The 23,849-nt window shown below is 45.5% G+C and overlaps 1 protein-coding gene across 2 annotated transcripts in view; it reads left to right on the top strand.

Moving 5' to 3' along the window:
• Positions 1–15,715, top strand: part of CPNE4 (copine 4) — a 206,356-nt gene extending 190,641 nt beyond the window's left edge. Inside the window, exons 12-16 of one of the 2 annotated variants that reach the window (XM_077303399.1) lie at positions 4,137–4,203; positions 5,885–5,936; positions 7,319–7,452; positions 11,039–11,275; positions 15,147–15,715. In XM_077303399.1, the coding sequence (XP_077159514.1) occupies positions 4,137–4,203; positions 5,885–5,936; positions 7,319–7,452; positions 11,039–11,275; positions 15,147–15,278 (622 nt within the window). In that variant the 3' untranslated portion in view covers positions 15,279–15,715. The remainder of the gene's footprint in view (positions 1–4,136; positions 4,204–5,884; positions 5,937–7,318; positions 7,453–11,038; positions 11,276–15,146) is intronic. The other variant, XM_077303400.1, reaches the window with a different exon arrangement.
• Positions 15,716–23,849: the final 8,134 nt, after the last annotated feature.

Genomic DNA, 23,849 nt, shown 5'->3' with positions numbered 1-23,849 from the left:
CAGAGACCTCAGTGGGGCACAGTGCCATAGAATTCTCAAGCACCCTCTCAAGCATCCATGTTCTCTGTAGTGTGGAGGTGAACTGTAATTCGTAGCAGCCAGTAGCAATGCAAATATTGCAGATGGGAACTTGGTGTGAAACCTTGAAATGCTCACTTACGAACAATTTTGCATATCAATTCCTGATTATTAAACAGGATTTCCCTATTTATACCAGCATAATCCAAGGAAAGGCAATCAGTATGCGATTAACATGAAATTAAATTTTACCACCTACTTTGTTTTCCACGCTGCTTGTAAAGAATATCTCATTACAATGTAAAATGTGCTAGCCTAGCCCTTATGTCTGAGAGCCGCTAACAGCATAAAGCTCTTCAGAGTACACAGGAAAGGCATTGCCTAAGAGCAGCATTCTACTGCGAACAATAACATGCATTAGGAGAGCACTGTTTTCATGTAAAAATTGTACATGTAAATTGCACCTGTAACTACAAGTGAATATTGGAGCACCCTTTATTTCTAGCATGCATTATTTCTTAGTCCCTTTCCTAGGTAAGGCATTAAAAACTGCACAACCAACATTTTGATGACCTTGTGGCCACATAGGGAATGTTGTGCACAGTTCTCTTTGCCCCATCTGAAAAATGAGATAGCACTGAAAACAGTCAGAAAGAATTGATGTGATCATTTGGTTGAAGTATCTTCCTTGAGAAGAAAGTCAAAATACTTTGGGGCTTCTTATTTGGAAAATGGTATCTATGACAGCAGAGCATGATGGAGGCTTATGAAACTGTGCGTGGTGAGAAGAAAGTGGGCAGAGAGAGCTAGATGGGGTGGTGGTGGATGTGGATGGTCTCCCTCCCCCCAGGACCTGGAAAGACTGCAGGCTGGAGGTCCTGGGCAGGGAACTCACTGGCAGGGGCAACTCTCACGCAGCAGGGATCTGCAGCCTCAGAGCCTCAGAGGGAAGTGGAAGGAGGAGGGTTGGGGGACAGAAGGTGATTGGCTGGCCACTGGGCTAATAGGCAAGCTGGTTGGAGGAGGAGGCACTCAGGCGGGACAGCTGCCTTGAGTGGGTGTTAAGATCTGAGTGGCATTTAAGCCACGAGACCAGCTCCTCCTCCTAGCCTTCATGAGAAATATTAAATGGAACAGATAACTTCTACAAGATGGCCACTAGCTTAGATGGCTTTGAAAGGAGATTGGCAGGTTCAGTGAGGTTGGATCTGTCAACAGCGATTAGCCATGGAGGCTGGATGGTCTGGTATCTACAGTTTCAGAGAAAGTAGGCCATTTAACATCAGTTACTGGATAGAGCTGCAAAAAGTGGAGCAGGGGCCTCTTGGGTTTGTGGTCTTCATGGGAGCATCTGGTGGACTGTTGTGGAAGGCCGAATGCTTGCCTTATATTGCCCTTTCTTTAGATACAGTAGATTTTTCTGTACCTTCTAAATACTGTACCTTGTCCAGGGGCTTTCTGCACCGGGATCCTTGTAGCAAATTGTTTGCTGAACGAAAAATCGCCATTTAAAATAGTGGAATTCGTTGTTATGCATACCTGACTTTGTAGTGGAATCCAGTTGTGTTTCCATCGTTTCCCACAAGCTTCCGGTCTCAGCAAAAATCGCTAGAAAGGAAGCGCTATTGCCGAGCTCGTCCCGCCCCTGGCCATCAAGCAGCCAATGGGCAGCCGTTAGCATGCTCCCAAACAGCCCCTTTCCCTTTAAGAAAGTTTTTTTTTTAAACACACCCGTTGCAACGAATATGTGTTGATTCGTTGCAACGGAGAGACCCATCCAGCTGGCAGGTGTGTTTGAGCTGTCGTTTCATCGTTGCCACGCTCCCCCCGAGTGAAAAAAAAATTCCCCCCCCCCCTCATGGGCCCGATTTTCGGCCGAAAACAGTGTAAAAAATAAAGGGAAAATACATCAGCAAACGGGCTTCTCTGTTGTTTGTGCTTAGTGACTGTAAAGAGCTCTGGGGAGGGACTGCAGCCGGGGAAGCCTCACTGGGTAAACGAAGGCTTGCCGGTGATTTGATCTCCGCTTGCTTGGAGAAAAAAAAATGGCGATCGCTTCGCCGGAAGATCAGAGGAGAGAGCCAGGGGGAGGGACTTTGTAGAAACCACAACAATGGTAACGCACAGAACTTTCCCGCTAGTGTTGCAGATTGGTTCCAGGAGTGTAGCGCTTTCCGGAGGGTGAATCCACTTTTGGGGATTTCCCTGAAAGCGCTACAAGGAAGCGCTTTTTGCGGATTGGTTTCAGGTGTGTGGCAGATTGTCAACGACGTTGTGCATAATGGCAAAACTGTAGTGATTTCAATTGGCAACCATTGTGCGATTTTGAAGGGGTGCGGAAAGCCCCCCAGTATTCAGTTTATAGAAGGGACTGAAGCTGCAGGACTTACTTGACAGCAAATCTCACTGAGCTCAATGGGACATTCTCAATAAAAACTACATAGGATCCAGGTTCATGTCCAGATCCCGTTGCACGTCAATCTATCCCTTCAAAGACTTCCAGTGGACCACTTAAGTCTTTTCCTAAGACATCATCCTAGGACCTAAACCGTTCAAAAAAGATGTTGAGTATATCTGCTGCTTTCCATGAAACAAGTAAGGGAAGAAAGACCACTAACACCTCCAGGATCCTCTTTTCACCCTTGAATTACCACAATATGAACAACTATGGCATTTTGTTGTTTATTCTACAATTTCCTTGATCCAGAAACTGCAACTAGTCCAGAATGCAGCTGCCAGGGTCCTCACAGCAACACCTTGGAGGTCCCACATCCGGCCCATCCTCCAGCAGTTGCGCTCACTCCCGGTTGAATTCTGGATCAGGCTTAAGGTGTTGGTTATCACCTTTAAGGCCATACACGGTCTGGGCCCAGTATTCCTGAGGGACCGCCTCTCCACCTACACTCCTCAGAGAGCCCTGCGCTCTACTACATCCAACCTCCTGGTGGTCCCTGGCCCCAAGGAAGCCCGCTTGACCTCAACCAGGGCCAGAGCTTTCTCCATTCTGGCCCCCACCTGGTGGAACGAGCTCCCAGAGGAGATCAGGGCCCTGACAGAACTCAAACAGTTCCACAGGGCCTGCAAAAGGGAGCTCCTCCACCAGGCATTTGGTTGAGGTCGACCAAACCACCGCTTCCAGTTGGCCCTCAAGCTCCCCCCCCTCTACGACCAACATTAATCGGTTGCCCACAAGGTCCAGTAAGAGTTGAGCTGAGGCTCTTACAATTTCTATTTTATGGTATTATTGTTATTATCATGTTAAATTATTATTGTTATAATATTACTGCTGTTACTGTTACCTGTTACAGTAGACCTGTAGACCTGTGTTAATTGTATCCTCCCTGTTTTCTGTAAACCGCCCTGAGCCCTCAGGGAGGGCGATATATAAATATAATAAATAAATAAATAAAATAAGGAAAGAAACAGTCAGTAAAACTGCAGTCTGCATATTCATACCCAATAAGAATTAAGTGACAATAAAGTTGTCCCTGTTACTTGAGTGGCCTCTTTTGAGAAGTTTGCTGGATATTGGTGGAATGAAAGACAACTTAGATTAGCTTTAAACTTTAACTTGGCACTCGTTGCAGACCAAGCCTTGATGGCTGACACCTAACCAGCCTTGTAAAGCAGAAATAGTCTTGGTAATATCTGAAAATCAGTATTAAAAAAGAAGCGAGTTAATTAGACTAAGAAATCCATGAAAGCAACTGTGAGGAAAGAGCTGGGGATAATAATATCTGTGTTTCAAATTCTTTGGACAAATATCACGTAGGCATGGAGGTGAAGGAACAAGTCTCTTTGCACATAGTCCCTTTCAATTGTTACGTTTTACTGCACCTGTGGAGAGAACTCATGGCATGTGATCCCCCCCCCCCCCCGAATAGATGAACATGCTACCCCTTTCAAAGAAAATTGCAATTGCACATCCTGGAAGGATTGTTTGCAGTGTCTTCTCCCCATCTGTGTAGTAAAACATCACAACACAAAAGGGCCATGAAAAGCAGCAAATGAATGTCATGCCTCAGGTAACCCAGTTCTTCTACTCAGTAATGTTTTCATGAACAAACCAAACTGATGTATGAAAACATCATGTTGTTACCATTTATGTTTTCTTTCAGCGATAAAATGTTCCCAGTCTATGGCTTTGGAGCCAGGATACCTCCGGACTATAAAGTAGGTGTACAGGTGAATCTTTCTCATTCCCTTAGTGTGTATAGCACAACGAAGGGGTTACCGGAGAGACAGCGCAAAGTGCAGCAGAACACTGAAGGCTGCAGAGAGCCAGTGCAAAAGTGGAACTCAGCAAGAAAGGGGAAATGAGTGACAAAGGCAATTTTTAGCATTACTTGGAACTCTGAGTCTCTCTGCTCAGATTACATAAGTGTCTGCTTAATCAGGAACTGCAAGTGCAGGTTTTGCCACTGGAGGTAATTTGGAGGCCTTTGGCATACCACATGATATTGCTAGGTAACAGAGTTCCCTGGCCACTCAAATTTGCTTCCTGTTGGTACAAAATTTATTTTTAGAAAACTACATGTTTGGTATTTAGCTTCAATGCCAGTGGCTCTAAAGCAGGGCAAGGCCGAATCAATAGCACACTCATTTCCCATCCTGAGCAAAAGCACATTTGTGCTGTGTCTCCCTCCTCTGCGTGACATGAAAGGAGTAGAGAAGCTGCCACAGTAGCTTTAAAGGGCAGGATAAGCAAATGATTAGAGTTACATGGGAGGAATAGCAGACCGCTACTTTTAATTCTTTAGAGCAGTGGTCCCCAACCTTTTTATCACTGGGGACCGGTCAACGCTTGCCAATTTTATTGAGGCCTGGGGGGGGGGGTAGTCTTTTGCCGAGGGATGTCGCTGCCGCCTGAGCCCCTGCTCCACTTGCTTTCCCGCCAGCGCCCCTCACTTCCCGCCGCATGCTGGGGCCGCTGCCAGCAGCAGCTGCACAGTGCCATGCCGAGGGGGAGCCCCAGCCATGGCGGCCGCTGGAGAGCACCAAAGGTGAGCCGGTGGCAGAGTGGCAGGAGAGCTCCCGAGGCAGCAGCCGGGGAGGAGGACAAGGAGGAGCTGCAGCCCGGTACCGACTGATCGACGGACTGGTACCTGTCCCTGGACCGGGGGTTGGGGACCGCTGGTTTAGAGGATTAGTGATCACTCCTGAGCGATCTTCTTGGCTATGCCTGTCCTAGAAGATGGAAATAGTACCATTGTTGGGAGAAAGATGACTGTGCACACAGTGGAATGAGCTCTCTTATTTATTCATTCATTCATACATTCGTTGGTTCATTCATTTGCTTGTTTGTTTGTTTTGGTGATTCAAGGAACAGGGTGTAGAAGCTCCTGAGAAAGAAGAAGGCACAGGATAGCCAGGAAATAATATTGTACACATTTTTTACAAACTGACAGTGGTGATTTGAAATGTTACTCCATTTTTTAACTTGAAACACATGTTGCTGGAGGAATATATATTCATCTCATATCAGTACTCACCCACAAATATTTACAGGAATCCTAACTTGCATAAATATACATATGGTGATTAGAATTAGTTTGCCTCAAACTGGGATTGTGGTAAATGGGATATTATAATGCCTATTATTAATTTGGCTAACTCTTCCAATCAGAAAGACAGAGCAGTGTCTTCTCTAATGACACAGTACACAAACGCCTGATGCAAGCCCCACTGTAGTGAAGCAGTCAAACACATGCATGTGAAAGGGAAAAAATGCTTTTAAAAAACACGTGTCAGTGATTCTTCGGATGAAGAGAGCTTGTTTGAACTCTCTGTCTGCTACTGGAAAACACCTCTGAGTCACTTTTTTCTGAACTAAAATTGTATTTCATTTTTGGGGGATGATCCATAGGTCTCTCATGATTTTGCAATCAACTTTAATGAAGACAACCCAGAATGTGCAGGTAACAATCATGTTGTAGCAAACGAGATGCTAATAATATTTCGCACATAATTTCATGTCATGTCATTTCTAGTGGCAGTTAATTGTTAAGCTCTATTAGATGTAAAAAAAAAATAGATGAGGCAAAAATAATCGTTACAGTGGTTAGACATCCTTCCGGAGATTGAAAGGCAGAAGATCAAATTTTCTTCTGTTCTAATCAGTACTGAAATTATTATTTCAATCAGCTAGTTAATTGGTTTAAAAGGGCAATTTATAAGCCGGTGATCAGTTTAACAGATCAAATGAGAATTATATGACCAGCTATCGTTAAGAATGAATTGCAGTCTTCCTGAACAGGGTCACCTTGAAAGGTGATAAATATTTTAAACCACAAAACACATGGTGAATCAGTGTTTTCTGTAAGAGCTAAGCTACTTTGATGAGCTAAGCCTGCACCAAGAAAACCCTACGCATCCAAAATTGTGTACATTGGACTCCCAGAGGGAAAAGAGGGACCCCATCTGCTCTTCCTACCAATGACTTGCATGGCTCGATCTGAAGGTCAGAACAGGGGTTCTGTTCCAATACTTGAATCAACACATGGTGGCTGGGGGAAGAAGGCGTGATCACCCTTCCAAATTCACCCTGCATGGATTGAAAATAGGATTGCCAGCTGTGGGTTGGGAAATTCTGGAGAATTTGCAGGTGGAACCTGGGCAGAGTGGTGTTTGGGGAAGGGTATCACACCAGAGAGATCATCTTCCCAAGCAGCCATTTTCTCCAGGGGAACTGGTTTCTATCCTGCTGAAATTTCAGGTGATTTCCGGGCACCACCTGGAAGCTGGGAACCCTGATCTGGAAAGTATAACCAGGGTTTCAGCTGATTACTTTGGTTCTAAATATTACACCAGCTGGAGCACAGGAGAAAGAAATGCTACCAAGTCATCATTAGCTAGTAATTAAGGATGTACAGTTCTGAAATATGAATAATTGCTGGTATCCAAATGTCCGTTTAAAGGCTCTGTTGAATATAAACTGGATGCATTTGCACAGCATGTTGAGAACATGCATTTAATATCTAGAAAATGCACATTAAATGCTGTCGGCAAAAAGAGAAGAGCGGGTTCATGAATTATATATTATGTAACATCTAAAAGAGGCCGGGTCAGCAGGGGAGAGCTGCTTTGGAGAGAAAAAAAAGATATCTTTTAGACTCACAGCTGTGCAGAATAAATTGGCAGGATAGTAGATCAGTTGCATGAGGGAAATTGCATGAATCACTTGGAGAGGGGGGGGGGAACTTCTTTGGAAGGAACGATGTTCGCTTATCTCCGAGACATTGCCTCAGATATATTTTGTTTAATAACCAGCTTGTTTAACTATTTGCCTTTTCGATGCCAGGGATTCAAGGCGTAGTCGAAGCCTATCAGAATTGCCTCCCGAAGCTCCAGCTCTACGGGCCGACGAACATTGCCCCCATCATCCAGAAAGTGGCTAAATCCGCGTCGGAAGAAACCAACACAAAGGAGGCTTCGGTGAGGCTCAGAGCAGGCTGCAAGCTAGGCCAAGCCTCGGGGGGTCTTCTGGCACGGGTGGCCTTCTCAGAAACATGTGACGTCGGTTAATTAACTGATCCGAGGCAGTGTATTGGTCAGAGGGTTGTAATAGGATTTGGGACCCCAGGTTCAAATCCCTGCTCTGCCCTGAAAGCTTGCTGGGTGTCCTTGGGCCAGTCGGCCTAACCTACCAGGCAGGGTTGTTGTGAAGACAAAACAGAAGAAAGGAGACTGATGTAAGCTGGTTTGGGCCCCCAATGGGGAGGAAGGTGGGATATCACTCAAGCAAACAGCCATATAGTTACAGCATGGTAAGGGGTGATGGTACTGGCGTGAACACTCTAATTGTTGCTAGAGTCATCAACTTTCTGCAGGGCCTGTAAGACGGAGCTCTTCTGCTGGGCATATGGTGGTTGAGGTCCCAGAATTACCATCAGGGGAACCCCTAGAATTGGTGAGATCACGTCCCCCGCTCCTAAGGAAAGAGCTCTGGACAGCTAGCTGGACAGGGGTGGGGGGAGGAGATGGGGGGTTAACTCCAACAAGTAGCCATCTTCAATGTGTTTTAATGTGTGGAGGTTTTTAAGGGTTCTGTGTTTTTATCGTTTTATTGTAAACCGCCGTGTGTCTTTGAGAATAAACAAACAAATAAACACAGCTATTAGTAACAGACATATAAAGGAATATATATAGAAGACATGGAAGGTGTCCCTTTAATTTTCTGTACTGGGGCTTTTTAAACCGGATATGCCCTTGTCCAGCTGCAATCAGAGGGGTGGTTTGCCATTGCCTGCCTCTGCATAGCAACCCAGGGTTTCTTTGGTGGTCTCCCAGCCAGATACTAACCGGGGCGGAGCCTGCTTTAGCTTGAGGGTAGCCAGGGGCCTCCTGGCAACAGGGAGGCTCATCTGACACACAGTGACATGTCCACATCACTGCCCATGTGAACTGGAAGTGACATCATCACATCAGGGACGTTGTTGCAACACACTGTTATGTGGGCAAAAACTCTATTTCTTCTACCATGGAGTTTTTGCCTAACTACTGAAGTGTCACCAATGTCCCGGACAAGACGACATCACTTTTGGGTCACATGGGTAGCAATGTAGACACAGCGATGTATACATCATTGACTCTCCCTCTTTTGGGGGAGGGGGAGGTCCTCCTACCAGATAGCTGATCAGCTCAGTGAGGGAGACTCACCTCCACCAGAGAGTCTGACAACTCTATCTAGTTTCCACAATCTGATAAGATTTGGGCTGGCCTAGACCATCCAGAGCCAGTTTGGTGTAGTGGTTAGGAGTGCGGATTTCTAATCTGGCATGCTGAGCTCGATTCTGCACATCCCCACATGCAGCCAGCTGGGTGACCTTGGGCTCACCATGGCACTGATAAAACTGTTCTGACTGAGCAGTGATATCCAGGCTCTCTCAGCCTCAACCACCTCACAGGGTGTCTGCTGTGGGGAGAGGAAAGGGAAGGCGACTGTAAGCCACTTTGAGCCTCCTTCGGGTAGAGAAAAGCAGCATATAAGAACCAACTCTTCTTCTTCGGGTCAGGGCAAGGGAATGTACATCCCAGAAATAGGATCAGGTTTGAATGTCCCATTTAAAGTAGGAATTAATGGATTTATCTAGTTCCTTTATTTTTCCAGGCATTCACAGTGCCATCTTGCTTCTGATGAAACGATGAGGACTCCTGAATTCTAAATTGGGGCCTACTTTGCTCTCAGGATCATTCGGGTTATTGTTGTCTTTCCCCCTTCATCATAAAATCTTCCATAAAACAAAAGGCAGTTTTGATCTTATCTTGTCTTTGCCTTCTTCAAGATTATTTTTTTTTTTACTTTTGTTGATATAGTAGCCTGGATAGTTGGGCTTAATCCCAGCTTGTTAGAACTTGGGAAACTCAGAAGGGTTGGCTGCAGTTAGAATCCTGGATGGGATTCCACCATGGGAGACCAGGCTTGGTTTGCAGAATGCAGTTGCTACTACCATTTTCTGGTAGACATTTGCTGGCTATCTTGCCACTTAGAGTTGCCTGTCTGATATCAGCCAGAGCTCAGGGCTTTCCCATTGTAGCTCCTGCTCAGTGGAATGGTAGGGATGGTACCAGGAGATCCCCTGGAATTATAGCTCATCTCCAGGGGACAGAGATCAGTTCTCCTGAAGAAAATGCCTGCTTTGAAGGCTGGCCTCCATAGCATTATAGTCCACTGTGTTCCCTCCCTGCCCCAAATCCCACCCACTCCTGGCTCCACCCTCAAAGTCTCCAGGTATTTCCCAACCCAGAGGAGGCAGTCCTATGGAATGTGATTCCTGAAGAGTTATGGAGAGCCCCCTCCCTGGAGATCTTCAGGAGACACTTTAAGACTCACTTGTTTATCTGGCCTTTTGCATGGGTCTGAATAGGCAGGTCTCCTTTAAGGGGTGGGGAAAACGAGAGAGATTTCGAGTTATTATTTTATTTTGGTTTTAACTGAGCTAGCTGAGACAGGGTGGAATTGAAGCCTAAAAAATAATTTTTCAAAAACTATCACCGTCAGCCACTTTGAACCACGAGGGAAGGCAGGATCTTTATGGGGAGAGAGAGAGAGAGAGAGAGAGAGAGAGCCATGGCAAACCAACTCTGCTGTTCTCTCTTCTGGAACGTCCCAGTATTAGAGTCGCTATGAGGCTGTTGTGACTCAGCAGCACATACTTCTTTACTGAAACACACGTACTTTTGTGTGTTGGTAGAATTCTCCCCTCCCCCTGAGAAATCTTGAAGGAGCAGTCATTTGTATAATCCTGTCAAGACAGCTTTCTTGTGCATCAGGCATGTGGATAAGGGTGATGTGTGGAAGGAAGTGAAATCTGCAGAAAACTCTACATACTTACCACTCTATATAAAATACAGAAATAAAAATTGAAACAACAAAGACTTATTTGTTCACGAGGGGCCAAGCCCATTGCATTCAGGAATACAATAGGCACTAGATTGGGGGGGGAGGGGTGGAAGAACTCTGTGGATGGCCTCTCCCTCCCTCCAGGACCTGGAAAGGCTGCAGGCTGGAGGCTCCCAGTAAGGGAACTCACCAGCAGGGATCTGCAGCCTCTGAGCCTCAGAGGGAAGTGGAAGGAGGAGGGGTGGTCAGGGGTGGGGGACAGAAGGCGATTGGCTGGCCTCTGGACAGACAGGCAAGCCGGTTGGAGGAGGAGGCACTCAGGACCAGGGCAGCTGCCATGAGTGGGTGTTAAGCACTGGAGTGGCACTTAAGCCATGAGACACGCTCTTCCTCCAAGGCCTTACCAGAAATTTATTATGTGAAATAGATTGGTTCCACTGTACAGGGTGTCTGTTGTGGGGAGAGGAAAGGGAAGGCAAATGTAAACCGTTATGAGACTCCTTTGGGTAGTGAGAAGTAAGCTATAAAAACTAACCCTTCTTCTGTTTCTCCCCTGATGAAATACCTAAAATATTAAATGAAAGCAATTCAACAAAACTCTGAGGAGCCTATTTAGCCAAGTGGTGGTTAGGAATGGAAAGAGATTAGTATTTTGATTTTCCTCTTCACAACCTTTAGCAATATTTCATCTTGCTAATTCTGACGGATGGCGTCATCACAGACATGGCCGACACCCGTGAAGCCATTGTCCATGCTTCCCACCTCCCCATGTCGGTCATCATCGTGGGAGTTGGGAATGCCGACTTCAGCGACATGCAGATGCTTGATGGAGACGACGGGATCCTGAGATCGCCCAAGGGAGAGCCTGTTCTTCGTGACATTGTTCAGTTCGTGCCATTCAGGAACTTCAAACATGTAAGATCTATTTTGAACCTTCCTCTCTCTCTCTCTCTTTTTTTTTGGGGGGGGGAGGTGGTTTTCCTTAGTCCATTTGTTCTTAAGCTATACCTTGGTGAAGTTCCCTGACTTATGAAAGCAAGAAGACTATAGGAGAGGAAAGATGGCTCTCAGATAGTCTAACAATTAGGCCTCATCCATACAGCAAAGATTTTCTATGTCCCTTTCATTGCCACTGGGAATGCAGAGGTATTTGAAGCATCTACAGAGCATCTACATCATCATGTCCCCAGTGCCCCTGCAGCTACCATTGATTAATTATTTAAAAAGAAAAAACACAGTCCTCCCCAAACACTCCAGTAGCATGGGGAGGGGGGTGGCACTAATGTGGGCAAAATGTGCAAAAATGCACACTTTCCTGCATTTGCACACATGCATGCCCACATGATTTGATTGTAATTTCCCCCAAAAGATCAGACCATACCAGATTTGGGAAAGATCACATAAAAGTAGGGGGAAATGTGGAAAGGGGACAATTAGAAGACACAGTGTGTGGATACTGAAGGAAGGAAGGAAAGAAGGAAGGAAGGAAGGAAGGAAGGAAGGAAGGAAGGAAGGAAGGAAGGAAGGAAGGAAGGAAGGAAGGAAGGAAGGAAGGAAGGAAGGAAGGAAGGAAGGAAGGAAGGAAGGAAGGAAGGAAGGTCCATGCTCTGCTTTTAGACAGAAAACAACAACTTCTGCATTTAAGTATCCTGAATGGTAGACCCACACCCTCTTCTTTTTCTCTGCATAAACATTCCTGCCTCGGGTTTCAATTTAAAGTCCACAATTTCAGACAGAGAAAAAAAGGCAACAAGCCTACTAGGTCAGTAGTAAAACATAGTTTGTTATTTGTTTTTTTTGTTTTTGTTTTTAAGAAGACACATCTGGGGGCTCCTCATATATCACAGTTCTGCTCCCACTACTAATCAGGCGTGCAGCTTTCCACCGGAGGCGCAGTCTATTGGGAAAGCACTGAGACTGGAGCTATTCATGAGTTGGAGCTAGACCTACTTTCAGTTTATTGCTGATTTGCTTCTGGGAAGAACCAGGAAGCCCGGCAGCATTTTCCGTTCATTTTTCACTTTTGCCAACTAAGTTCAAATAGTTATTTCTGATCAAATGACGGATGAGGCTGATAGAATTCTGGCTGAATGGTGTATTCCGGCTAACTAGGAAGTGTAGAGGGAAGGATGAAAGACTGGTAAATTATGGGCTCCTTTACGTGCAAGTGCACACACAGCCCCGTATCTCATTTAAACTCGTTTTAGGCTATGCTCAGAGATAGACACGAGGTATCTCAGTAAAATGGCAATGTCTAATCTGTGCTCTCTCTATTTACTTTTCACCCAACTGGGCGGCTATTCAGCTGAAGAAATTGCTCTTCATCTAAACAAGTGGACAGCTGGAGAAAGTCTTTTTCTTCTCCAATGGCTGTAGCCTTGATCACCTTCATCCTAACCACTAATTAAGATCTATATCTCCACCATTTTTTGTGTGCTCCCTCATCTATAAAAACTAGGTGGGTGGCAACTAGAGGCGGGACTTTCTCAGTGGTGGCACCCTATCTGTGAAGTGCTGCCCGCCAAAGAAGTGTATCTAGTGCCCATTTTCCTATCTTTTCAGCAACGGGTCAAGTGTGTCCACCTTCACAACCGTTTCTAGTAGCTTTGTTGCTTAGGCCAGGGATTCATGGGAATCATAGTCCATGGACATCTGGAGGGCCACAGTTTGCCCACCCCTGGCTTAGGCCATTTTATTATTGGTTTTATGACCTGCAGATTATTTTCATTTGGTTGTATTATTATTTTTATCATTTAATGATGATGTTAGCTTTCATTGGAGGATTTTGGCTGATGAGATATTTCTTCATTTTTACATAGGTTTAAGACGTTTTGTGATTTATTGTTCCTGGTAGGTTATTTTTATGGCTTACTGGTGGAGCTAAGGGACATTCTGGTTTGTCAATTTATTCAAACTACATTAGTATGTATCTGAAACTCTATTGGAGGGTTACCCAAATACTCATCATTTTACGAAATCTAACTGTATTTCATTTAATTGTAGCCTGCCTTTCTCACTGAGACTGAAGTTAACACACTGACCTGAAATTATTTATTGCACCATTATTCTACCTTGCCTGCTCCCCACATTTGGAGAGATCCTTTTATAGCACTTTGTGTTCTATTTAACCTTTTCCCCCTTTATTTTCTTGTGCTGGTAGCAGGAGTTGCAGGGGTTATGTAATAGTCCAGTTTCTCATGGTGTCTGTGTATACATATAACATTTACATGATCTATTGCAGAAAACAGGAAAGGGAGAAATAGGGGGGGGGTTCTCTATGACCATTTATCCACTGGGAACGTCACTGCCCCAGCTCCTGTGCAGGAGCACAAATCGGGGGTGGATGGGGTATACCAGGCCAAATGCTCCCCCGCGTGGGTGCAGGAAGAGGTAGGGAAACCTGCCACGACTAAAACTCCAGCCTGCAGCCTAGTATGAAACCTCCAGTGCATAATCGGTCTATGAGATTAAAGCTGAGAAGGAGTTATTTTGACTTCGGTAGAATTTAATCATGCATAGCTGGGCTGGATGAATTACCACCCTGCAGAATAATATCTCAACCAAGACCTCTTTAATTTGTTTGAGGGGCTATGAGGAGGAGGGGGGGGTCCCTACACACAAGGCTTAAATCAGTTCACAATGCAGGCATGAAACTTGAATTGGCCATGAAAATGTAATGCATGAAAATATATTGCATTAGAGCCAGACTAGACATTCTGGCCCATGCATGATTGCCAATTAAAACAGCAGCCTTCCATATCCTCCCCCTATCCCCTCCATGGTCTAATTTGAAGCAATGCAAGTGGGAAAGGACAACCAAGGAAGAGAAATAGCGCAGAGAAGCAATCATAATAGTGATGTCACATGATCATTTTTGCATTGTTCAGTTCTGACATGGCAAACAAACCAAATTTTTGCCATGATGGACACCAATCTGACAACTGTTGGGTCTTCTCTCTGCTTCCTTTCCCTTCAAGTTGCAGGTCCAGATTGAATTGGGTCAAGTTTTTGGCAACCTCAAAACATAGACACCTTCATTAATGGAGGTTTTTGTTTTTTTTTCCCCCAGTGGCTTAAAAACCACTTACTCTGAAAGAAACAAACCTCACTTTGTTGAAGCGCCACATTTGGATGTTCTGATAAATTGGAATGTGCTCAAAGACTTCCATCTTCATGCTTGGTATGCTGCAAGACGAAGAGACAGGAAGCATGCAAGCATAGCAGTTAATCCGATTCATACGCAAACAGACTTGGTTTGGCCATGTTTGTTTGGGTTTGTTTGCAAAGTCTAAATCAGTGTTAAAGGGCAGAAGGAAGGCGGAGACATCTGACTTTAGCATTAAAAGAATCTCCCATATACTTTCTGTCCTTCCTTTTACTGATCAGGAGCAAGGTTGTGTAGAATCGCCAGCTCTGGCATGGGAAATACCTGGAGGCTTTGGGGGTGGAGCAAGGAGGGTGTAGGATTTTGGGGGGTAGGGACATCAGTGGAGTATAATGCTTGAGAGTCCACCCACCGAAGCAGTCATTTTCTCCAGAGGGACTGATCTCTTTAGCCTGGAGAGGAGCTATCATTCCAGAGGATCCCAACCTGGATGTAGATGAGGCCTCAGCCATTGGAAATACTCTTGTGTGTAATACTACGAGTACCCATGGGTGCTTGGCTACATTGAAGTGGACCCTCCACCTGCCTGTGTCCAACAATGTTGTCTCATCTCATTACTGTTAGCCATGAACAAGCGCATTGAAGTGTGTTAACAACTGTATTTTCTACCATTTCCTGCAGGCATCTCCCGCTGCGTTAGCAAAAAGCGTTTTGGCTGAAGTTCCAAATCAAGTTGTGGATTATTACAATGGGAAAGCGATTAAACCAAAATGTATGTCAGAATATGAGTCTTCCAGGACACTAGCTCCTTGAACTTCCCTGGACACTTTTTACAGTGTTCAGAAATGCTACTACTTAAAACTACTGTACTTAACTGAAAATAGCACGTTTTTGGTGATTTTTAACTCAGTTTTTTTTTGTTGTTGCATGTGTAGCCTAAAGGTTTGCAGGTAAAGGTTAAGCAATTGTATTGTTGGAGACTTTTTATGAAACAAAAATTATAACTCTTTACATTACAGCATGTCGCCTTGAAATGAAGTTATCTGTATCTGTTTTTTATACAGGTTTGTTGAAATTTTGCTAAATTTCTTATTATCTTTACACTGTAAAGCATTTTGAAATATTTATCGGAAGTTGATAGCCAAAACGTCTTTGGGTTTATCTGCTGTGAAATGAAAACGATTTTTCAAAATGGCAGATGCATGGATTGTATTTTGCATGTTCCAAAATAAAAACAACACCATTTTGCAGTTGTTGTGCTTATTTCCCTCAGCTCACAAAGGGGCCTGCTCAAAAATTCCCATCAATGCTTCAGCACATCAAATAATATTTTTAAAAGATCACTTCAAACGGTTACGGAAGCACTCCCTCGGAGCACGAATGCAAGAGGAATGCAACCAGCACGACTGCTGAGGATGTGTCCAAACATGGCAAGACTATAGCAGTATTGAGCTCCTGTATAATTTATGGAACAGCAGGAGAATGTAGCTGATGCAAGACGTCCTTACATGTAGGCCTAGACTTGCCAGCCTCCAGGCGGGGCCTAGAGATGCCCCCAGAATTATAACTGATGTCAAACTACAGAGATTAATTCCCCAGAAGAAATGGGTGGACTGTATGAAGTTATACCCCACTGAGATCCCTCCTGAAACCCCACTCTCCCTAGGCTCCAACCCCAGGAATTTCCCAATTCAGAGATGGCAAATCTATACAGAGCCAGTGGTCTTCAGCATAGTACCCATGGGTGCCACAGCCACTTGCCAGTGTGTTTCCTGACTCCTCCTATGTACTTGTTCTCAGAAACCAATTCTGGGGGGCTTTTCGCACGCCTTCAAAATCGCACAATGGTTGCCAATTGAAAACGCTACTGATTTGCCATTATGCACAACGTCGTTGACAATCTGCCACACACCTGAAACCGATCCGCAAAAAGCGCTTCCTTGTAGCGCTTTCAGGGAAATCCCCAAAAGTGGATTCACCCTCCGGAAAGCGCTACACTCCTGCAACCAATCTGCAACACTAGCGGGAAAGTTCTGTGCGTTACCATTGTTGTGGTTTCTACAAAGTCCCTCCCCCTGGCTCTCTCCTCTGATCTTCCGGCGAAGCGATCGCCATTTTCTCCGAGCGAGCGAAGTTCAACCCACCAGCAAGCCTGTTTAGAGGCTTCCCCAGCTTCAGTCCCTCCCCAGAGCTGTTTAGTCACTAAGCACAAACAACAGAGAAGCCCGTTTGCTGATGTATTTTCCCTTTATTTTTTACACTGTTTTCGGCCGAAAATCGGGCCCGTGAGGGGGGGGATTTTTTTTTCACTTGGGGGGAGCGTGGCAACGATGAAACGGCAGCTCAAACACACCTGCCAGCTGGATGGGTCTCTCCGTTGCAACGAATCAACACATATTCGTTGCAATGGGTGTGTTTAAAAAAAAAACCCTTTCTTAAAGGGAAAGGGGCTGTTTGGGAGCATGCTAATGGCTGCCCATTGGCTGCTTGACGGCCAGGGGCGGGACGAGCTCGGCAATAGCGCTTCCTTTCTAGCGATTTTTGCTGAGACCGGAAGCTTGTGGGAAACGATAGAAACGCAACTGGATTCCACTACAAAGTCAGGTATGCATAATGACGAATTCCACTACAAAGTTCAGAGATTAGAAGGTATAAAGAATCTTGGTCAACAGGGACCAGTACCTTATGGGAAATAATTGCCTCCATCATAGAAGTGTGCTCGACTTAAAAGAGCCTACTATTTTGTGGAACCTCCCAACAATTTCTGATGGGACCTAGTCCCCATGGCAACCATTTGGGTCCAGTCCACTCTGAGGCAGCCGCTACTTGGTCACAAAATTCTAAGTGTTCCCACAGGCTGTACGAATTTGGGGAACACTGTTGTACAGGAATCCAATGTGTCATGTTTTGTTGATAGCTACTGTTATGACTTGCTATTACAAGAATATATTTTGGACACATCTGACCATTTGTAACATTTTGGTTGTTCTTTTAATTTCATTCACCACATCAAATTTTGTGTGGACATACTAGAATATCTCTTATGCACGGCTTTGTTTGACACATCAGATCATTCAGGCTAGTTTTCACAGAGGTTGTTTGCTTACTTTAAGACCCACAGTTTTAATGGACCTAAATCAGGAGGAGGGCTATACCACATAGCAGGGAGGAAAAACAATGTGAAAGTACACACACAGAGAGAGACAAGGGCTAGCAATTGTATAACTTGCTCATCCTTACAGTTGTTTGGATTTCCACCCATTTTGTAATATCATGTTCCATTTCGGAACAATGCAGATGTTTCAAATGCATTTGGGAATGAAAGGAAGTTTTGCGATCAGTTTTTCAGTGCCTAGTTTTCTTGCGATGATTTGCTTTGTTCTTTGACTGTTTTTCTGATGAACAAAAAAAATAACAGTCGAGCGTTCGCCTGATTACCTTTACTGGCAACATGGCACTGTGCTTTGCTCATACGCCACTTGGCTGTGCTGTTCAACGGCACGGTGCAGGATGGAGTAAGGCAGGGCAGGATGGCCTTTGGCCTCTTGGCAGAGGATCCTGAGTACAGCTGGAAAATTACTGTGTTCGTGGTTTAGGCTCTCCACGACTCTGAGGACTTTTGTTGGGCTTAAGTGCTACTGACACCAATATGGCATAGTTCTAAGTAGGCTGTGGAATAATTATTAAGTCATGTGCTTCCTCTCATTGTAGGCTTCTTGGACTTCAGGCTACAATATGTGAATGCCTTCAATACCTGAGTGCCAGAAACTGTCAGAACTACCTTTAGCTTCCTCTGAAATGGTGATGGTTATGAAGGCTGTGGAGGTGACTCCCTGTCCCGCCCACTCACCTTTGAGTTTTCCACAGCAGCAGTGCAGCAGCAGTGAGGGAGATCTCTACCAAAATTTGGAGGTGGTTCATAACAAGAGCATGCCCTGGTGCCACTGCTCCCAGGCTCTCCCCCCAAACAGGCTTGGCTGCTGAGATTTCTGGGAGACTATTTCTGGGAGACTTCTATTATTCCCTTCCTGAATTGAAGGTTGCCAGCCGTCCTGGCATGCAGGTAAATCACATCCCATAAGCACCCTAGAAAGGGACAGCATTTCTTTTTCTCTAGGCTACTGGTAACCCGACTTGAATTGGCCCTGTAGTGCTGGAGTTTAAAACCCACGTGCCCATTTGGCTTACAATCTCTGGCCTAGGAAATTGCTAGGGTTGCCAACCTCCAGGTGACAGGTAGAGTTTTCCTGGTAGGACAGTGGCTCTCCAAAAGACCAAGATCGTTCCCCTGGAGACAATAGTGGGACTCAATGGCAGGGGTAATCAAACTGCGGCCCTCCAGATGTCCATGGACTATAATCCCCATGAGCCCCTGCCAGCATTTGCTGGGTTGCAATTCCATGTCGCCTAACACTCTCTGACTAGGGTTGCCAGATTCCCCCTGGCCACTGGAGGGAGGGGAGGGTCACCAGAGGTTTGGGGATGGACCTTGGGAGAACAGTGGACAGTTCAGAGAGGCCCCCACTGCTGCTGCCACCGGCCTTGCCCTGGCCCCATGCTTACTAACCCTTCCCACCATTCACGCTTCCCGCTGCACAGGCCACACAGCACTCCAGGCAGAGGTATGTAGCAGAGGTGATTAGTCATATCCATTGCTCAGCCCTGTGAAGGAAGGGCACACATGCAGTGCATGTGACTTGGGCTGCTGCAGTGATGGGAGGGCTATCGAGTGAGTGAGCTGGGGACTGGGGAAGGACAGGCTGGTGGGTGGTGAAGGAGTAAGGTTGCCAGGTCTCCTCTGTTAACTGGCAGGGGTTTGGGGGGGGAGGGTTGCCACACCAGGTTGGGAAATTCCGGAGATTTGAGAATGGAACCTGCTGGGGAGGACAGCAATCTCAGTGGGGTGCAATGGCACTGTATCCACACCATCTGTTTTCTCCAGGGAAATGATCTTTGGAGATGAGCAGTAATTCCAGGGGATCCCCAGAACCCTCCCAGAGGCTGCAATCACTAGGACCAGGTCATGCAGGTAGGAAGGGGGGGTGCAGCAGCAGGTGGGGGGATGAGAATGACTGAGAGCCAGCTTGGTATAGTGGTTAGGAGTGGGGACTTCTAATCCGAGCCGGGTTTGAATCTGCGCTCCCCCGTATGCAACCAGCTGGGTGACCTTGGGCTCACCACAGCACTGAGAAAACTGCTCTGACCAAGCAGGAATATCAGGGCTGTCTCAGCCTCACCCACCTCACAGGGTGTCTGTTGTGGGGAGAGGAAAGGGAAGGTGATTGTAAGCCGTTTTCAGACTCCTTTGGGTAGAGAAAAGTGGCATATAAGAACCAACTCTTCTTCTTCTTCTTCTGAGTGCTCTCTGCCCAGCCCTCTCCTAACCCCTTGAATCATCCCTGAGTGAGAGACTCAGCCGCTGTCATACTGGAAGCTTTCTAATTGTTCCCAAGTGCCAGTAACCATTGTGTTCAGAATTGGAGTCATTATTATATTTTTTGTTTTCCATTTGGTTTCGTTCAGAACCCTGCAGCAGTGCCTATGCATAAGTCGCTTTTTGTGCCTTCCTCTACAAGGTTGCAGCTGCCACTTGATGGAAGGGAATCCACCCTGTGTTCTCACAAGTGGCGTTCGTTCACTTTGGGATCGGAACAAGGGTACCCTTGCCCCTGCGCTGCTCCCTTCCTCCAAGCGGCCAAGGACTTCCTAAACATGGCAGATGTAATGGAGACGGCAGGCAGGTGGGAGTAGCAATCCCCATCTGTAGATTTGCTAGAGATTATTTTAACATAAAAGACAATCATGTCACTGAACATCAGTAATGTATGAGGGCGAAGTGAAACGGTGTGTTCAAAGCTTAATGGACTGCAGCTCACAGGATTTTGAAGTGAGATTTGAAATTCATTGTACCAGACGGAACGACTCAATTCCGGGAGACATTAAAGCTTTCGGTGATGAGAAGCATTGTGAAATAGCTAGACATAAGCCACAAAGGAAAGGCTTCTTTCCCCTCATTTCTCTCTAGCTAGATTTTCCTTTCATTTAAGACTGCTGTTAGGTTGGCCAGGTCAGATCTCTCAATACGCTGAGGCAGATTTAAAGGAAATGTGTCATTTTAAGAACGGAAGGTTCTCTACCGGGGATCTTATCCTTTCTTTACCAAGGAAATCTAATTGCCCTTTTCAGTCGCTTACCCGATGCCTTTCAATTACACATGCACTTTCAAATGCAATTCAGAAGTAATTCTTGGGGCTGATTGGATTTATATATATATATAATAAAGGTAGACCTTTTAAAACAGATGTAATCCTAAACCTCTTGTGGTGCAGGGTGGTAAGGCAGCTGACATGCTGTCTGAAGCTCTGACCATGAGGCTGGGAGTTCGATCCCAGCAGCCAGCTCAAGGTTGACTCAGGCTTCCATCCTTCCGAGGTTGGTAAAATGAGTACCCAGCTTGCTGGGGGGTAAACGGTAATGACTGGGGAAGGCACTGGCAAACCACCCCGTATTGAGTCTGCCATGAAAACGCTAGAAGGCGTCACCCCAAGGGACAGACATGACCCAGTGCTTGCACAGGGGATACCATTACCTTTACCTTTAATCCTAAGAAGAGTTACAGCTTTCTAATTCTGTTGAAGAAGGGTGGTTAACTGCGCTGTTAGCAATGTATTGTCCAAGAGATATTTTAGAATTCTGTGCATTTTAAATGAACCTACATATGCAACTGGTCCCAGGTTAGGCCAATCTCATCATATCTCAGACTCTAAGCAGGATGGGCACTGGCCAGTGCTTGGATGGGAAAGTATCAAAGGTTGCTATGTAGAGGAAAACAGTGGCAAACCACCTGGGGCATGAAATTGGGGTCACCATGGATGGGCAGGTAGTTGTGAGGTCCTGCATTGTGCATGGGGTTGGACTAGATGACTCTGGAGGATCCTACCAGTTCTATGATTCTATCTCTTGCCTTGAAAGCTCTGCAGAATCGCCATAAGACAGCTGTGACCTGACAACTGAAGAGTGAGAACTGGTTTTCCTTTGGGGAACTTGATAAGAGCACCCGTTTCATCACAGATACCAGAACACTCTGCAACATCTGTCTGGGAAAACGTTGATGTGCCAGGAAACAAAAAAGGGCAAAGGGTGGAGATTTGTGAGAGGCACCGGAAGCACCCAGAACCCCAGTGAGTGGCCAACATCAGAGGTCCACCATCTTTGTCCCGTAGGCAGAGAACTGAGCCCTGTGCTGAGCAAACAGCCTAGCAGGCCACCATCACCCAGTGACCATGCCAGGGGTTGCCTGGCATTGGAATGGGTATTACCTCTACTGCTACCAGAAGGGTACTACTTTGTTCCAATATGAATTCCCCTCTCCCCTGCTTATCAAGTCAACTTCTACACATTTGTTCTTACAGTTTCCACATCCCGCGGTGTTCTCCATGCCTTGCTTTTAAGCGCTTTTCTGGGGCCAGGGATCTGTAGCCAGTTGGAGGTGGTGGAGCGTAAGGCTCTTTTGGGGGTATAGGCAGGAAGGCGGTCTCTCAAATACACTGGGCCCAAATCTCAAATGGTCTTAAAGGTGGTTACCAAAACCTTAAGCTGAAGATCTCTTGACTATATCAGCTGAAGCCTATGCCCTTCTATGTCACGAAAATTAAGTATTAAATTAGCACACAAGGTGGAAAAGTTACACCCTCATTTCCTCAGTCCTTTGCTTTGGGTAAGCGTGTAAGAGTTTAAGAGCAAATATTTATTGGGATATTGGGTTAATGTAGCAGAGTTTGCCCAGTGATAGAAGCACGGTGTTGAGTACATTTCCAAAAAGGTAAACTTACATTTATTCAATAAAATCAGAGTCCGGTAGCATCTTTAAGACCAACAAAGATTTATTCAAGGCGTGAGCTTTTGAGTGCAAGCACTCGAAAGCTCACACCTTGAATAAATCTTTGTTGGTCTTAAAGGTGCTACTGGACTCTGATTTATTGTGCTACTTCAGACCAACACGGCTACCCATTTGAACCTTACATTTATTCAGTTCACATCCAGTTCACATTTCAGGTGGCAATCAAAATATGAGAAAGAGAAACCTAATCTAAAGAGTACTTTCCTAATTACAAATGGCCAACTTGTCCAGCATCATACCTGTGGGGGTTTGAGAGCATTGTCTCTGCAAGAGAGAACTGCAGTCATGCCTCTCCATGGAAGGTCAAGTGATAATACAAAGAGAAAAGAGAGGTCAGAGACAGCTCCCACCTAAAGACTGGTCTCCAAACGTAAGCATTTCTCCAGCAGCAAAAGCACATTTAGGATTCTGTAACCTGGGTCCAACACTCCTCTCTGCATTAGAGTTCTGTGCACCTCAGCTGGATACCACTTTTCATGCTAATGGTGGCTGTTCTCAGCACAAAGGCACCTCCCACCCACACACCCTGCTGCACCATAACAACTCCTGATGTCCATCCATTATAGCAGAACAAAAGGGGGGAAAGGCCAGGTGATGAGTGATGGGTTTATTATCATATAAAGCCTCTACACCTTTCCCAATGCAGACTTCATTCAGGGGGATCTATAAAAACATCATTTCCCACTCCATAAAATAGTAGAAGGACCCCATGATAATAGATAATAATGTGAAGCAAATACTGATGGGAGACTTCACCTAGTAGACTTCACCTGTCCACAGCAATTAAACTATTTCACTAGAGGAGAATGATGTTCCATATTTTTTTAAAGCATAGTTTAACTGATCAAGGTCAGAAGTCACATATCAGAATTTAACCAATGAGAGTACAAAATCTGCAACCTTAATATCCACTCAATCTCCTTTTTAACCAGAATTTTTCATTGTGATGGCATGATTTACATAGACCTCAATGAACTCAAAGGTTCCCTGTTCTTTTTCCATGAAATGCTATACCAAAGGGGCACCAACTGTTCTTTGAAGTATATTGCTCCTATGTTCAGTTATTCTAATCTTGAAGTTTCTAGGGGTCTTTCCTATATATATGTGAGCCCATGGGAAATAGACTGAGTAGAATCTCTTAAATCCATGGGTTCAGAGGTGGAAAGTTACCAAGCTCCAGGTAGGACCAAACAAACAACTGACCTCCAGACTACAGAGATCAGTTCCCCTGGAGAAAACAGCTGCTTTGGAGAACGAACTCTGTGGCAACATGCCTAGATGATGTCTTTTTCCTCCATAAGCCCCATCCCTAAATGCTGCCTCCAAATCTCCAGTACCTTCCCAACCCAGAGATGGCAAGCCCCTGTATGAGGCAGATTAGGACAAGAGAGCATGACTAGCTCAAGTCACCCACAAAACTTCAAGTGTAGTGAAAATTTGAACCCAGGCCTGCAGTTCCTGGCCCATCTGTGATTAGAGCGGGC

Source organism: Paroedura picta, chromosome 11, assembly GCF_049243985.1.
Source record: "Paroedura picta isolate Pp20150507F chromosome 11, Ppicta_v3.0, whole genome shotgun sequence".
Taxonomy (NCBI): Eukaryota; Metazoa; Chordata; class Lepidosauria; order Squamata; family Gekkonidae; genus Paroedura; species Paroedura picta.
The sequence above is the reverse complement of the archived record's forward strand: the minus strand, read 5'-3'. Positions and strand labels throughout refer to the sequence as shown.